The sequence below is a fragment of the Misgurnus anguillicaudatus genome, chromosome 21 (assembly GCF_027580225.2).
Source record: "Misgurnus anguillicaudatus chromosome 21, ASM2758022v2, whole genome shotgun sequence".
Lineage (NCBI taxonomy): Eukaryota > Metazoa > Chordata > Actinopteri > Cypriniformes > Cobitidae > Misgurnus > Misgurnus anguillicaudatus.
Window position 1 is genome coordinate 36,615,567 of NC_073357.2, and position 17,210 is coordinate 36,632,776.

The 17,210-nt window shown below is 38.7% G+C and overlaps 1 protein-coding gene across 2 annotated transcripts in view; it reads right to left on the minus strand.

Moving 5' to 3' along the window:
* fto (FTO alpha-ketoglutarate dependent dioxygenase) overlaps window positions 1–16,713 on the minus strand; it is a 168,566-nt gene extending 151,853 nt beyond the window's left edge. Inside the window, exon 1 of one of the 2 annotated variants that reach the window (XM_055205511.2) lies at window positions 16,508–16,713. In XM_055205511.2, coding sequence (XP_055061486.2) covers window positions 16,508–16,660 — 153 coding nt within the window. In that variant the 5' untranslated portion in view covers window positions 16,661–16,713. The remainder of the gene's footprint in view (window positions 1–16,507) is intronic. The other variant, XM_055205505.2, reaches the window with a different exon arrangement.
* Window positions 16,714–17,210: the final 497 nt, after the last annotated feature.

The window sequence follows — 17,210 nt, forward strand, 5'->3', positions numbered from 1 at the left end:
GCTTTAAGGTGAGTGACAAAAACACATGCACACTTCAGTAAGTGCGATATAGATGCTATTGCCAGTGTATTGCAATTAAAATTGCCATACGCTACATGTTTTAATATGATTATACATGCTGATTATGAGCTTAATCGGATTATTCTGATCGAAGTATTGTGTTTACATGAGATGAAATGTAACCTCAATATTTCCAAAAATCTCCTTAGAATTGCATTATGAGGGTGTATGTAAATGTAGACATTGTTGTAAGTGTACAAGGCTAGGCTGTTTTTAAAGTGTACGCTGATCATTTTTGCAATCTTTGTATGCAAATTATAAAAGCATGAAAACATTCCTGCTTATTAAAAAAAACTGAAAACCTCAATCTGGTTTAACTATAGCCTCAGTCCAATCAAAGTGGTCTGGTTTGGCTCTTGTTAGGCTGGTGAGCCTGGGAAAACCAGCTGGACACCAGCTAAGACCAAAAAAAGCTGAAGCTGGCCTAAAAACAGTCAGAACCACCTTCAATGCAAGTTCTTCTTCTGCACATCTTTCAACAGCACCCAGTTACACCAACGAAAATCTATTAACTCAAATGAAATAACGAATGTGAAATAGTTTTCTCTCTGTACAGAGGCCCAACTGTGTTACCCGAGGCACATCTATTTTGACACCAACTGCACAACAGCTTCTTAAAGCAGCCATGACAGCACCTCGAAAACAGCTATTGGAGAGAAGTCAGGACAGTGTCACAATAAGCAGGTATGGCGTGACATACATAAGAAGTGTGTGCTTACTCTCTAAGCTGACAGGCCAACGCACATTTAATTAGCACATACACACACTGACTGCAGCCTAATCAGGTGTCACTGCGTTTGATCAACCCCCAAAACACTGCCACAAATATCCTGACAAAGAGAAAGAGAGCACTGGGGAGAGGACGGGAAGAATAAAACAAAGCTAATGATAAAGTAAGAGAAACAATGTGAGTTCGCCAATTAGCTGATACAGTAACATTTCAAGACACTGAGTATGAATAAAGACCCTTTAGCATACTGACACTGAGACAATACATAGTCTAAAACTTTATCCAGCCCCCAAATAATTGGAATTCAATTTAGGAAACATCACTGACATTAGTGACAAAAAATTATAAAAAGCTATTTTTATTTACTTCTGTGCTCTTATCTTCTCACACATGCAAAAATGATTTGTTTACCCAAAAGACTTCACATTTATCATATAATGAATAAAAATATGTTTGCAGTCTATATAAACCCTTTTAAAATTTAAATCAGCGTTTTGTATGAGGCTTATAATAGACTGTATGCATTGAAGCCACCTGTAAGCTTGTCTTCTCCTAATAGCTCACAAAAAAGCTTATATACAAATTATATATCCATATTTATATTTATATTTACAATTTATTCTTTCTCTGCTGTAAAAACGGGCTAAAATACTGATGATCCATAATGTTAGTAGGTCCAATATAATGCTCTTTAAAGTGAAAACATGCTTTCTTTCAATCATAAATAGGCCTACCATTTGCCACAGATGTCTTGGAGTGCCAAACAAAATAAAAAGTAAAATGAAATAAGTAATAAAAAACTTAAAAATAAATTAAAAAACAATCAATTAAAAATTAAATGAATGAAAACTGCAGAATGACAGACTGATCTCACGGAAAGTCATGTTATAGTCACGCAAAATTTGATTAATTTATTCATGTCCATGGCACGAAATGCATCTTTTTCATGACACTTGCACAAATTTCTGTAAATAGTTTTTCGCGTCCGGTGCATGATTTTCTTTAGCTTTTTTTTTCCCCTATTTTCTTACCATGTCGCTTGGGGTTGGGGTTAGAATCACTTTCTTTTACATTTTAAGACATAACCCAAACCCCAACTCTAACCCCAACTCCAGGTGAGAATAGTTTTAAAAGCGGAAGAAAACATGTAGAAACCAATACGTAAAAATACATCCTAACCCAAACCCCAAATCAAACCCCAACCCCAAGCAACAACGATTTAAAAATAGGGGGGAAAAAATGAAAAAATACATAAAATGACATGAAAAAGAAATACGTGCCACGGGGACACGAGAAACTATTTATAGAAATTTGTCACGAAATTTCGTGCATTTTTGCGTGACTATAACACGACTTTCTGTGAGATCTTGTTGCGAATGAATAAAGTATCAACAATTTTTTCAAGTTTAGTGGCATCAGTTGAACCATTTAACTGACCTTCACACCAAACAATTTGACTGTTCTGTTTACCTCTCATTTACTGTCTTCCTAAGACATTAGCCAACCGAATATCTTAAAAAAACAAACACTGGAGTCACAGCGACAACACTTTCTCCCAGTCACCACGGAAACCCAGATTATCACGGATGTGCGGGAGGGACGAAAAGATGATACATAAATTAATTAAAGTAGAAAAAACACACACAAGCAGAGAATTAAAGTTGGTACATCTGTCAGGGACTCAGCTCTGCTCGCTAATACTTGTGTTGGTACATTTATACCCTTGAAGTAAATGATCCGCTGTGTAATTGGCAGCGGAGGAGAGGAGAGAGGGATGATGGTGGATCCTGCAAGAGCCGATAAAGAAGCCTTTCCTTTCTTTTGAACCATGGAAAGAGAAAAAAATACATTTAAAAACCTGGTGGTTTAATCCCCATTGTCGTCATAGAGCAGAGGAAGCCATTACATATAGAGATAGCTCGACAGAGGCTGTCTGTGTGTGAGGAACAGAAGACAGTTTCTGTCTGTATGAGAGGAACCAGGTTCCTGGATTAGCCCAATCCATACATGCCGTCAGTCAAGGGCGAGAAAGAGTATGAAATACGCAAAAATACACACAACGAAGATAGAAAAAGTCAAACAAACTACTTTTGACAATGGGATTAAGCAACAATGTAGTTTAGACAATGCTCAAGCATGCACACACACGCTCTGGAACTTCATCAGAGAAGTATTAGGTCAGATTCATCAGCACTGTGAGTGTTACAATGATCTGGCTGTTTATAAGCAAAGATTACTGTATACGTCAGCTTTAAGTATTCAACATTAGCTGTAATGTACGCGCGCATTTGTTCTGTAATACTTGAGAGCCAGAAATCATTTCCACTAAAGTAATAAAAACCACCTGAAATGACTTGTAAGGACAGCTCTTAATACAAAAAAGGTTGAAATTGCAAGGGTATTTGTAATTGACATTTATTTTGCTTTGGAGTATATCACTGTGGATTACGGGAATGTCTTTTCCATGTAGGATACACGCAGTGCAGAAAGATTTAACCAATCTTAAAAGGTTATGTAATTAAACTGGCTATTGTTACAACTTGATCAGCTCGAAAACACACTTATGAAGTCATAAAAACTAAGTAACTCAGCTTATTAGGATTTGGAACAGATTTCAGAACATATTTGAGGTCAAACTCATATTTTATGTTATGTTTTTTTTAACTAAAACTTGATGACATCTGTCGTATGTAAAATATGGTTAGATGATAGACTAGCACATTTTTTGTTTGGTTTTTGATGTCATTATGGGACACCTTCCATTCAGTCTTGTTAGAAGAACAGATGTCCGCTCCATATCACCATAACAACTGACTCAAACCACTAACCCTGCTTGATCTCATCTAAATAAACAAAGAGAGAGATGAGAGGTCTGGCCTTATAAGAAAAACAAAGAGACAGAGAGAATGAAAGAGAAAAGCATATGACAGACAGCAAAACAGTGAAGCCTTCTTTATGCAGGCCTGATCGTGTGGTTGACAGTAGTTCGGGGTGAACTTACTGCTGAATGACCAGGAACACAGAGAGTGAGAGAGCCAAAAAGACAGCAAAAAAGAGAAAGTATTTTGACAGAAAAATTACGCCAAGCATACCAACGTCGACCCCTCAAAAGACCTTCACTCACAACTAAGCCAGTGTGTGTGTGTAGGTAAAAGCAGAAGAGACAGTAATGAGAGGCCGGTGTCATGCATCAGTGACCCTTCGAGTGCTCACACTTGCTCTCTCTTTCACTCCGTCTGCATCAAAACTTGAAACCAGAGCATCACACGCTGGGTAGCTGACAAGGTGTCATTTAACCTGTTGGTATGGTGATGGCAAACAAAAGTTGCGATGATGGCAAGGCAGAAAACTGCCCTCGTGCAGTATGGTACACACAACGAACATGACTAATATCTAGATAAATTCTGAGCATTAATGAGTCAATAACTAACAACCACAGGTTGAAAAAATCGATTCACCAATTCAGATTTGATTTTCATATTAATTTCTAAAGATCAATCAGTAACTCAGAGGATCGATTTAATAATTAATAACTTACTCATTAATAATTCACGCATGCGTGCGAGGTGGAAGGACATTAAAACAACGAACATGGCGGTCAGTAACGTTAAGCAAGCGGTTGTTTTGAAAACTCCATAAAACGCTCAAAGCTGCGATCTGGCACCATTTCCGGTTCAGAAGCAATGCAGAGAACGAGCTTGACAAAAGCAAAGCAATTTGCAAAGCCTGCCAAATGGAGGTGAAGTATTGTGAAAATACTACTAATCTCAGGAACCATATTATGCGACATCATCAAGACATCATATCAAAGCCCGCCACAGCAATGCAACAGATGACACTGAAACAAACTCTACAACAGCCAACTAATTCTGCACACTCTGTCAAAATATCTGAGGCGATTGCGGGCTTCATTTGTAAAGATATGCGCCGGTATTCTGTTGTTGAGAACGTGGGATTCAGGCGGCTAATAAAGGTAATGGAACCAAATTATGTCATTGTGCAACAGCTGGAAACACATGCTTTTTTCAAAAACACTTATCTAAATCTCGAAGATCGGATCAGATCTGATCGAATCGAATATTGATAATCGATTCAAGATCTTGAGAATCGGAATCGATTCTTGAAATTTGAATCGAAACCCAGCCCTAACCACAGGTTTATTTTGAACCTCAGTGATAACAAAAATCCTAACATCACTTTAAAGGTCCCATTCTTTCTGTGTTTTTAAAGCTTTGATTGTGTTTACAGTGTGCAATTCATGTTTCATGTGTAAAAAAACAGTATTTTTCACACAATTTACTTATCTGTATAGCGCTGTTTTCACTGTCCTCAAAACGGGCTGATGTCTTCCTTGTTCTATTAAGTCCCTCCTTCAGAAATACGTATCGAGTTCTGATTGTGCAGTTTGTTTAGTATGTTGTGATTCGACAGCAGCTTAGCTTAGCAGAGCCGTTTGAGCCATAGCTGGCTACTGACGTATTCCTGTGGGCGGAGTTTAGTCAAAAACTCTTATATTGACATCATTCAACAAGGAAGTATAGGGCTGTAGTCCAAACCGGCCATTCCCTGTAGGCTTTAAAAGGGGAATTCTGTTAAAGAAAATATATCGCCTTGCAGTGAACTTTATCATTTTGCAGGTATTATTTATGCTCTAACAGCAACATTCACACTAACTAAAGTTAAAAATGGGATCAGGAAGAACGTAACCTTTAAAGCTTTGAAAATTGTCTTGGGAACCAATCACAATGAAATGCAGGCTTTGCAAAAAGGTTGTTAATGAAGAAGAACAACGGACCCGACAGCAAACCCACAGCATGTGTGTGACCACAGTTTCTGGTTTAACATCTAAAGAGGGCATTTCATCTTAATGTCACAGCAAAAAATACCAGTTTTAATTAGAAGGGTCAGTAAGAAAAAAATGTTACTCTTTAAGTATAAAAACTATGGTTTTGTCCGAAAGCTATAAATGCTGCCTTCGGAGGTTGCATTACAAGGCAGAAGGCATCAAGGCACTTCCAAATCCATTGTCTCCTGAGATACCTTTATCTGATCGAGTTTTATGGCAACATAGATGTATTCTTTGCTGTCTTCTATATCTCACAATGCTATGTAGTGTGTGTGCATGACGAAGGGGATTGGTCAAGCAGGATCAATCTCGAAAACATAAAATGGCTGCAATGGTTGGATTACAATTTTGAATGATTTGAAGTTTTATTTACTTCAATTAAAATTATATTCACTTTCAATAACTTTCTATTGCATTACTAGTGAGTAGTAACTGTTGTAGTTTTTAATTAAGTGATTGGCTAATGTAAAGACACTCTCGATTTATATTTTAAATTCTGTTAGGCTGTCTATGATGACTGTCCGAATCCGTGTCATGGAGTTACCTTTATGTGCCAACACTGCCTCTTTCATCCTTCAGATGCAGCCTTTAAGTGGACCACAGCAGAAAACATTAGGCCCAAACGGAAAATGTATGACCTGATAAACACCCTTATCTAGCTTCCAGCATATTCCTGGTAGATTTTGGTTCTTAATCAACCACAACAAATTTAGCTTTTTAGCAGAGAACTCAAAAGGGCTTTTCACACTGGAAATAGTAAAAGGTCACGTTATCCCTGATCCCATTTTTCAAACTTAAGTTAGTGTGTAATGTTGCTGTTAGTGCATAAATAATACCTGCAAAATGATAAAGCTCAAAGTTCACTGCCAGGCGATATATTTTCTTTAACAGAAGGCCCTTTCAAAGTCTGCAGCAAACGGCCGGTTTGGACTACAGCCTTCTACTTCCCGATTGAATGACGTCAATATAAGAGTTTTTGACTAAACTCCGCCCACATGAATACGTCAGTCACCAGCTTTGGCTCAAACAGCTCTGCTAAGCTAAGTGGCTGTCCAATCACAACACACTAAACAAACGACACAATACGTAAAACTCGTTACGTATTTCTGAAGGAGGGACTTCATAGGACAAGGAAGACATCAGCCGCTTTTTAGAACAGGGAAAAAAGTGCTATGCAGATAAGTAAATTGTGTGAACAATACCACGTTTTTTACCCATGAAACATGAACAAGTGTTATATTGGGTACTGTAAACACAATCAAAGCTTCAAAAAACGGGACCTTTAACACGGCACGGCTCGCAAAATTTCGAAATCCCTGGTAGCCCTTTGGGCAGGCACTCTTTAGTTATTGGTAGCCCGAAATGATTGCAAGTATAGCCCGAATAAAAAAGACATTACTTTTAATGTAGAAAATTGAGACAAAACATCTGTCAAAAACACAAAAAACACCTAAAATAATCAAATTACAATCATTACAATACAAATATTTGCTTTTAACTCAACTGAAATATCTAAAATGTTAACTGAAGTCACAGATAAGAAAATGCCACTTGACGTTGTGGGCATAGCACAGGGCCAAATTTTCCAATACAAAGCCTATAGGCCCACTGACCACAATGCTTGTTCTGCTATTCTTCTTCTTGTTTTTGATGCTGTTGTTTTTTTTAACAAAACATTTTTTGGATTTCCATGCAAGCCAGCTGTTCTTGCTCATCTTCACACTGGATATCCTCACCATTTAATAGTGGTTCAATGGGTCACAAAAGTCACAGTTTGAATCATACAATGTTTTTCCAGTTACAGATTAGATAATTAGAAAAATAGGGGCTACTGTCGCTTTAAGAGCGAGTTCTGCACGGGGTCACATATACTGTAGCCTTTTTCCCAATTTCCTTTACTGCATATGCAATCTTTATCACTTTAATGCTTTAATTTTTTACGTGAGGATATAACGACTGACAGGACGACGTTGGAAAAAATTCTGTGCAACAGATCCGGATCGTCAATGACAAATCAGTATTGCTTGCTTCCTGTAAAGTTTGAGGCTTTGCACACTAGCGAAAGTGAACGCCCATTCAAACATGATTTTAATACCCAATCCTGAATTACATACACCATAATTACCCATCCAAATCTGTGAGAAAATGCATAAGCATTAAATATATATTCCTCCCTATAAGTCAAGATAGCCTGACGGGCAGGGCGGATGCATTTTGGTAGCCCAACTGCAAGGTCCAATAGCCCCGGGACGTTGGGCTCGGGATTTTAAGAGCCCTGCCCAGGGTTGTTCTAAACCCTGGGTTAACGGAATCCTGGGTTACCTGGATAATCAAGCAACTCTGAACACCTTGATTAGCTGCTTGTTTCACACTGCATGCGTTTGGCACTGCATTGCGGGGTTGATCCCACAAAAGCAGGCCAAACTGAGCAGGGTTTCATAACCCTGGGTTAATTTCAGGGATAACCCCGCTTCTAAATTACAAGTGTGAAACGATCCTTAGTCTAGGGTTGAAAGCGGGGTTTAGACAGAAGATAAACCAGGGTTAAGCGCAATGTAAAAAAGTGGGTGTGCCAGAATGGGAGTTCAAATTGTGGACTGTTGGTGTCCTCCAGGAATAGGATTTAAAGCCACTGCCCTTATACCCCCAAATTTTGTGATTGTTGCAATACGAAAACAAACCAACCAAAAGTCTGTGAAATTAGCACATAAAAATAAAACAAAGTAGTATGTAAAGTAGTTTGATGACAATATGTGTCTTCACTGTTTAAATCCACAGTGATACAAATAATTGTTTTTTAGAATTAATCAAACTTTTCGATTTAAAATAATAGTAAGTTACTAAATACCAAAAACAGCAGTTCCAATTAGAATGTATTAAAAGTCCAAAATCCAACTTTTTTTAAACAGACTGAATAGAACATTTAAAACATCTCTTTTTTTATAGTACCCAAAAGTACCCCCACAAAAAAATTATTTGTATAGAGTATTTTTATTTATACAGAATACCTGTGCTAAATCGACAGCAGGTAAATCAATCAGATTCATGGGAACCTCTACAAAAGCCTTCCTCTTTAAACCTACTGCCTGTGTGCACCCAGCAGTAGGTTGGCAGGGCAGGATCTCCATTTTCCTTTCTGGCACACGAAGACGTAAACACAGCCTTCCAACTGGCAGAGCTATGGGGCATTGCCTCGTCCCCAAACCACACACAAGCCAGGTGCACAGGCCCACTTTCACTCCCCTCATTTATAGAACATAACTTATGATGTACAAATTAAGAGTTAGTGTTTACAGGCTGTAGTGAAAGTGGCCTCCTGTAGATCCAATGTAAGGGGGACCTTTGGACTTGCAATAGGAAGCAGATGTCGGGCAAAGAGCTGCCATTAGCTAGTTTTCTTTACAAGAAAAGGTGAGCTATAACACAAGAAAATAAATTCACAAATAAACAGCAAAAAAGTAGCCTGCTGTTCAAGGCTGCAGTCAGAGGAGATGGACTTGGAAGACACTTAATGTTATGCATTGCAAAAAAAAAAATATGTTTTATATATCATTTTTATATAATTACACATTGCAAAACATTACAATATGAATACAAGGCTTTCAAATCCTGAATACAATTTGAACAAAATTGACTGGATGGCCTTTAAAATTGAATTGTTGATGTCTAGGTTACAAGGTCAATCTTATGTTTATTCAAAGCATTTTTGAGGCCTATTGTTATCGATTTTATTGATTATTGACCACATATCACCAATGATCAGCCAATAGCTGACAGCCCCCCCCCCCCCCTGAATTTACAGTTGTCACATACACATTGACAAACTGACTAGAAAACTGCTGAGTTTACGTCAATTAGTCATGTGACATTTGAAACATAATTGGATCACAACACGCATCACAACTGACATACATTATAACTGAGGATGACAACAAATGCACTCCAAGTAAACATACAAGGTCGAAATAAGTAACAAATACCCATAATAAAAGCCATAAATATCTAATAGATATAATCAGTGAAGCCCTAAAGCATTTAATGAACAATATTCTATGCAAATACAATGGAGGCAATGTAGACAATAACCATAAAAGTTATTTTGAGGATATGGGGTGTGTGAGTGTGTTTGCCCTGATGATATAAAGGTAAAAAGCTTCACAACAAACAAATCAAGCGTAATCCACACATTGGATCAATGCAGCTGCTATAGGCCTCAGGGTCGCCTTATATTACTCCTCAAACTTCATATTCACTCATTGATTTGCTTTTCAGAATAGTATATCACTAAACTCCAATGGGAGGACAGATAGAGACTGGGGACAGGGTCAAGCGTGGCTCGCACACACGTTAGCGTAATATTGATGTCCCGGCAGAAAGAAATGACTAAATATCCAGATCAATATCTAGTTTCCCTGCAACAGCCGAGCGACGAGATGGGGAAATATAAATATACATCTTTATGACCACAGAAGCCATCATAATGAGAGGGCTGAATGAATGTTTCCCTTAAGGTGAAGTGTTTGATTAGCGGAGGGCAGAGGTTAGTGCCGATATGCTGATACAGAAAAATAAGACTGACGGCCCCGGCTTGCTCGGGCTTTGGAGATGACAACAACACGCGCAGCATGTGTTAAAGTAAGGCCTGCTCGTACATGGTAATCAAGGTCATTTGAGATAAGCAGATCACCGGGTGAGGGCTAATATAAGTAAATGAGACATTAACTTATACCTACCAACTATGAAAGACAACTTAATAATCTAAGAACTGGCTGCATACATTTTTCGTTTCAGAATCGACATCGCAATGTGTGCCTCTGCAATAGTTATATCACAGAACATCCAGAACTTTGATTTCAAAAGGAAATTGTGGATGCCTTTGCCAATGTTACTCTGCGTTCACACCAGATGCGGAAGAGGCGACAAAAACGTGCTATTTGCGCGTAGTTGGATGCTTGAACATTTTGAGTTTACTCGCTTCATTCGCGCATTAAATTCTAGTCATTCGAGACATTCACGCATACATTTGTGTCATGGGAGGGGCTTATATAGACGGTTTCAGCAGTAACAACATAAACACGTGGCTTTCGTGGTCATCACGTAACTTCCGGTAAACTCAGCTTAGAATAAATAACAACAAAGTCCTTTTAAAGTAGTTTATTTATATAACAAGCAAAATAAACCACATGTAGATTACATAGGAACCCAAAACATTTGTTATTTTCGACGAGGTATTTGTTTAAGAGTTCAGTTTCAGCAACTAGTCAGACCATTAAACAAACAGAAACCGGAAGTAAAGTTCGGACCAGACACTTATCGCATCACCAAACGTGCGCCGGATGAAACGGTCTATGGCTCAAAGTGAGTAAAATTAACAGATTGTTCGACCTCCTCACTCACTTTCTTCCAAACAAGATACTTTTAATTCCTGTAAAAGTACGAAGATGTCTCGTGTAGCGATGATGATTGTCTTCCATTGTTGTTTTGTGTTTCTGCCTCCGCTCGCTTCCTGTAATCACGTCACTGCTAGAGCAAGCTCCGGATTGGTTAATGTGGCGCGAAAATCCACCGAAGTTCAGATTTTTCAAGTCACGCGGATCACACGGTAACGCTCAATTCGCGCGTCCAGCACCAACATTGTAATAGGTTTACAAAAAAAACAATACAACGTAGACTGCGTTTACTTTTAAGTGCACGACTCACAAGGCAGTGTGAATGGGTTCTATTGCGCTTTAAGTGGTTCACTTTTTAATCCACTTAAAGTGTGACACTGATTCTTTAAGCAACGACTCAATTACGAAAACACGCTAAATCTACATTCCTTTCATTTAAATTTGCCGGATCAGAGGCAGATTTTGTTTAATTAAAAACAATTTAATGCCTAGTGTTATCCCTTGCCGTTAAATAGATGTTTCCACCAAAAGGGTATGGATCAGCCTAGACTTATTTACAGCTCTCAGCTATTAGAGAAGACAGCAGCAGACTCATCGTTCAGCTAAAACACACACTAACAGAACAATAAAAATGCTGAAGACAAGATAATGTCTTAACTCTTAATCAAACAAACACATATGCCTATATTTAATCACTCAGTCCTCTCTCTCTCTTTTTCTCAATGGAGGCCTGATTAAAGGAACAGTGATCGACCAAATCCTATAATGTGTACTTCCACACCACCATCCAATCTTTGGGCCCTGAATTACAGGCTCTGTGGGGTCCGTTACAGGGCCTGTGGCTGTGGGTGGCAGGTTGTGGCAGCAGTAGAAAGACTGACACGGCATTGCGGCAGTAAGTAATGCGAGTGTGGATTAGCGGTATGATGGCCTGATCAATACCGGCGGCTCCAACCATTAGGAATGCAGCAGGAAACGACCCCCTATGGCAATAAAGCACGGTGTCCGCCTGCTACTTCATTTGCTGCCTCCATTAGTGTAATGGCATCATTATCAACTGTGGCAGTATTTTTTCTAACACTCCCACCCTCCTTCACTCCTTCCCTCTCCTCTTTCCTCTGTTTTTCCATCTTTTCAGATGTCCAGAACCAGAAGTCATGAGCCGCACGGCATTACCTTATTTTGTTTTATTTTCTCTTCACCTTTCACATCACTCAGTCTCCGGATATAAATCTGCCCCCGGTGCGGCTTGAACACGGGTCTAATTACGTATTCCTGAGTGTGTTTTATGTGGCTGTCCGACACTGTTTCTCTATTATAGACTCATTAATAGGACGTAGGCGCGTGGTGACGAACGGAGAGAAGGAAAAGCTATGGGGGGAAAAAAGCTGCTGATTATGCCGAAAGCAACACCACCTCCCGCTAAAACATCAGCTCCGACATGACAGCAGCTCGGCATTAGAACCTATAAATCGTTACCTTAACACTAATTTACAGAGGAACATTTTGTGGGAGAAATTGATTAATCAAGACTGGCTGTGTGGCCTCATAATCACGCCTGAACTAAGGCTAGCTGTTAATTTAACAGAATTGCCAAGGGGAACACAAACCATTTTAATGAGTGTCCAGGAGTGAAATAACCTAAACAGCTTGCTCCAGCAAACACACGAACTGAGAAAGCCAATGAGCCGAGAACTCACTGAGTGATAGGTTGGGAGGAGTGAAAGCCTCTGAACATCTGGCAACCCACTGTAACTCTTCACGTACGTTGCCGCTCTGAAATGATGTGCTTTAACTCTTATCCTTCATTCCTTATCTACTCAGCTTTCACAGAAAATACTTTTTTATTTCTCAAACAAAGGCAATGCTCATCACAATACAATGCTGACGTGAGTAAAAGGCAGAAACATAGGCCAACATAGTCACAATGGGTAAAGAAATACAACATGTTTAACAGATGAAATAACAATGAAAAGCAATTGACTAATTCACAACTTTGATAAAAGAAAAATTTTAATCAATTTTCGATTCAATTTTATTTATATGACTTAGTTATATGACTCATATGATTTATATGACAATTCTTTAATTGCTTTAAAGCAGCTTTACATTAATAAAAGCAGAAGTAAAAACAGAAAAGTCAATGCACAACAAAAGTAGCAGAGTACAGCTGCTATGATTAAACCGTAATAGCGAGCAGGGGTCGGCCCTTGGGGTTATGGGGCCCTAGGCAAAAACATGAAAATGGGCCCCACGGGTGTAAAAATTTTCATAAGCACTGCAATTTAAGAAGTGAAATTAAAACACACAAAAATGAAAATGTAAAGTTTTTATTAAGTGAAACATATTAAGCAATGTTATTATAGTGCAACAGAACTACAGAAATGTATCAATACAAAAATCATGGATATTAATACTGAATAATTACTATAGGGTGATATCGTATTCTGTATAATGTTTTTGAACCCTACTAGGGATGAGCACGAGTACTCAACTGCTCGATTACTCGAACATGGCATCAATGATCGATGCGTGTTTGACGTCGTGTTGAGCTACGCAGACCGGCGTATGACATAACATTACCATGCATGATTCAAAAACAAACAGATAATTCCGCACACCGCTCAGGCGGCAACCCGCCGATCCGCGCAATGCGCGGCAACCCACCGATCTCGCCGTTTCCGTGAAGCCGGCCACACCTCACATCACTGAGGAACTATGGTTAAAAAGGATGCCGTGATTTTCGGAAATACAGTCGGTCAGGTGCAAAATGTACAGCGCCGTCAAAAGTTCAATGGGTTATCATCTTATATTTAAACATCAAATGCCAAGAGATACCAGAAGGCCATACGAGCATTAACATTACATCTTGACTGAGAACAGGTAGGGGACGACACGACACAGCTAATCGCTAAAATAATAGCAAAAGACTTAAAGCTGCTTAATGTTATGAAGCTTGTGCTTTGCCTGGACGTGTTTTATAGCGTGCTGTTATGGTGCACATCCACAACGGAAGTTAAACTTTCTGTATATAACTTAGTTGAAGTCTTGCATTTTGTGCAGATATATGTTGTATAATCCATTTATGTTGTATAAAGGCTTAATATTATGTAGTGCGCGTCATATAGAAAGCACTTCAGTTTGGGTTTATTAACCCTTTTTTACTTCATCACGCAGCTTTTCCTGTCAGAGGTTTCTGTTAAAAACATTTAATAAATTAAGAATCTAGTATGTGTTCATTGTTCTGTCATAGTTTCTTCAAAATTAAGATTTATTTGAGAGTTTTTAATAAAAATATTTTTATTTTTTCACCTACTGTTTTTGTGATCCCTATTTTTTTAAATTAATAAGGTCCCTGCACATGTAGCACATATTGCCTGCTGATCGCATCCATGAGATTTATGCAATGACAAAATAATTGTATGCATGGAGGGCCCTCGTCTTGTCGCGGGGCTCCAGGCAAATGCCTGTATTGCCTGTTGGATGGGCCGGCCCTGAGCGTTGCGCAGTTTCCCGGACAGGGTTTAGCTTAATTCAGGTCTAGGCTTTTACAAAACATACCTTACAAAAAATACTGGTGTGCATCTTGAGACAAAACAATGCTACTAATATGTTAAGATTTGTCAGTACAAGGTGTTTTTAAATTAAGGCAGCTCAAACATGCATTTTAGTCTGGGACTAGGATAAGCCCTGTCGGGGAAACCGCCCCAGTGTAACACGTAGTATTTCCGCTTTCAGTGATCTTTGTGCACGTCCACTTCCGGTGGATCGTAATGCCAGTTCTGCTGGTCCAGATTGAAATTAAAAGTTGTTGAGAAAGGTACGTAAAGGAACTATGGTGTTGTAGAAATGTTGGAAGTAAAAGTACAGATAATTACGTAGATTACCTAACTGCACCGAAAGGACATGCACAAAGTTGAAAAGCCCTGCCCACGAAACCCGGAAGCGTGATAATCCCCTATATCAGCTGACTCTGTGGGGATTGAAAAAAACATGTTGTGTCCATATTCTAATAAAATGGTCAAAGGGGTATTTAAAAATATAGTTTAATACTTTAAGGTTATATTTGCAATGTTACCAGAAACTCTGATTGTCCAATGTCCCTAATCAAATTATATTGCAATGTAGGGCCACTTCTAAAAGAATGAAGTCAGTCTTTAATAAGCTATTAGCAAACAGTCCTTCCTTTCAACAGCAGGCTACAGCATGATAATGTAAGTGGTCTTTTATCATGCACATGTGCCACATATGGTTAGGAAATGCCTGGCAGAACTGAGCAAAGCATAAAAGTATTTTTTAAAATGGATAGTTCACAGGCTCTCTAGTGACATTCTGTCCAAATCCCAGTTATTAAGCAGAAATGCACTAATGTTTATAGCCAAAACAACCATATACTCAGTCTATTTTAATTTATTGTTATGATTACATGGATCTGCATTTAATATCAAGGAAATACCCACAATTCGCTTAATCTGTATAATCTGCCATTTCTGCCCTCATCCTGGTAGTTTTGTGAAAGGTAGTTGTGTCATACAGATTGAGGAGCAGCTGGATCAAGTTCTGAGGCTGAGGCTCATATGTTCCCAGCTGCAATAAACCAAAGGAACCACATGCTACATAGATTCCCTCCTGTCAAACATTATCCACAAACATGCCATCAGAGACAGAGAGATGATCAAAAATGATCACATAATAGATAGAGTAGAATATAAAAGTTAAAAAGAGGAATAAAAACAATCTGCTAGCATAACCCCTTCTAACAGCTCATCTTTACTAACTACAGAAATGCCACACTACTGATATATTCACTAGCAAACCACAACATCTTTACCACAAGATTAAATGGTGGCTGAAAAAACAAACACTTTAAAAATGTAAGAATTGTAAAGACTAACAGTTACTGTCATCTAATAAAACAATATAAAAGGTATAATTAATTCATTATATGTATAGACCCCTCTAGCAGCAGGGATCTCCAGGGATTGTCTGTTATTTCTCTGACTGTCACTGTATCTGAATATTCATCCAATTCATTTCAAATAGAGCTCACGGATGAATCGCGCGTCTAATCTTAAACAATCCTATACGTTTCGCAAATTAAACAAACAGAGAGACAGAGACACCTGATTCTACTTCTCTTGACTTCATTCATTACCACCATGATTTGTCTGACTTTATTGCTGCCATACGAAACATTTACAGCAAACTCCAGCGCGTGACAGTCACGAGAACACTCCCCTCGCGCCGGGCTTGAACTCAAGCGCGTGTACCGGATAACGGCGCATACACAGACAGAAATCAAACGATAAAAGAATGACAACATCACTCGGGCAATGAGCAGCATCAGACACGCACACTTCAGATGAACACACACCGCCAACAAGCGCATGCAATACCGTCCCGGACACAGTGAACGGTGTCTTACAAACTCTGTAACCACATGTGGTGCTTGGCAAACTGAGAGAAAACTACAAGCGATACCTTTCTCCTCTTTTCCCTCTCACTGTCATCCGATCTTTTCATGTTCCTGGTGTACTGTTTACGGTGCCTCGGTCTCATCGCGCGGAGTGCAGGGAAATGTAGTCTATATAATATGGCTGAAGCGAGACGAATTTCAGGTCGGTATTTAAACATAAGCCTAATTATGTTTTATCAATTGTTTGTAAGCGTGCGTGTTAATAAGCCTAGTTTAGTTAGTTTAAATCGAAGGTTTATTTGAAAGCCGTCACCAGAAATCCGTTTAGGACTACATTTCACAGAACTCTCGTGCCAGGAAAACCGCACTTGTAATTTGACTCAAACCGGAAGTGGGTTTAAACGAAACGTAATGAAATGCATTTTTTTTAATAAGAGGTAATAGATCCCATCTCCGTTTAATGTTAAACCTGATATTAAATTAATATTTTTTTTATAAATGTGCAAGAAGTATATTAGTAATCTTTTAACACGTGGTGGTGACTGTGTTTTTTCCACCATGAAGGTCAGGTGTAAAGCTATTTCATGTCATTAAAATAAGCCCATGTGAGTGTAAATTAATAATAAATAATTGCACTGCAATTAGGTTGAATAATCTGTCGCTGAGTTAAACCAGAGCAGTTTTGCCACCGTTAGTACTCTCCTGGGGTCTACTTCTGCCTTCAATGAATGGAAATCAAAAACAGCTTTGCAACTCCTGCAAAAAAGT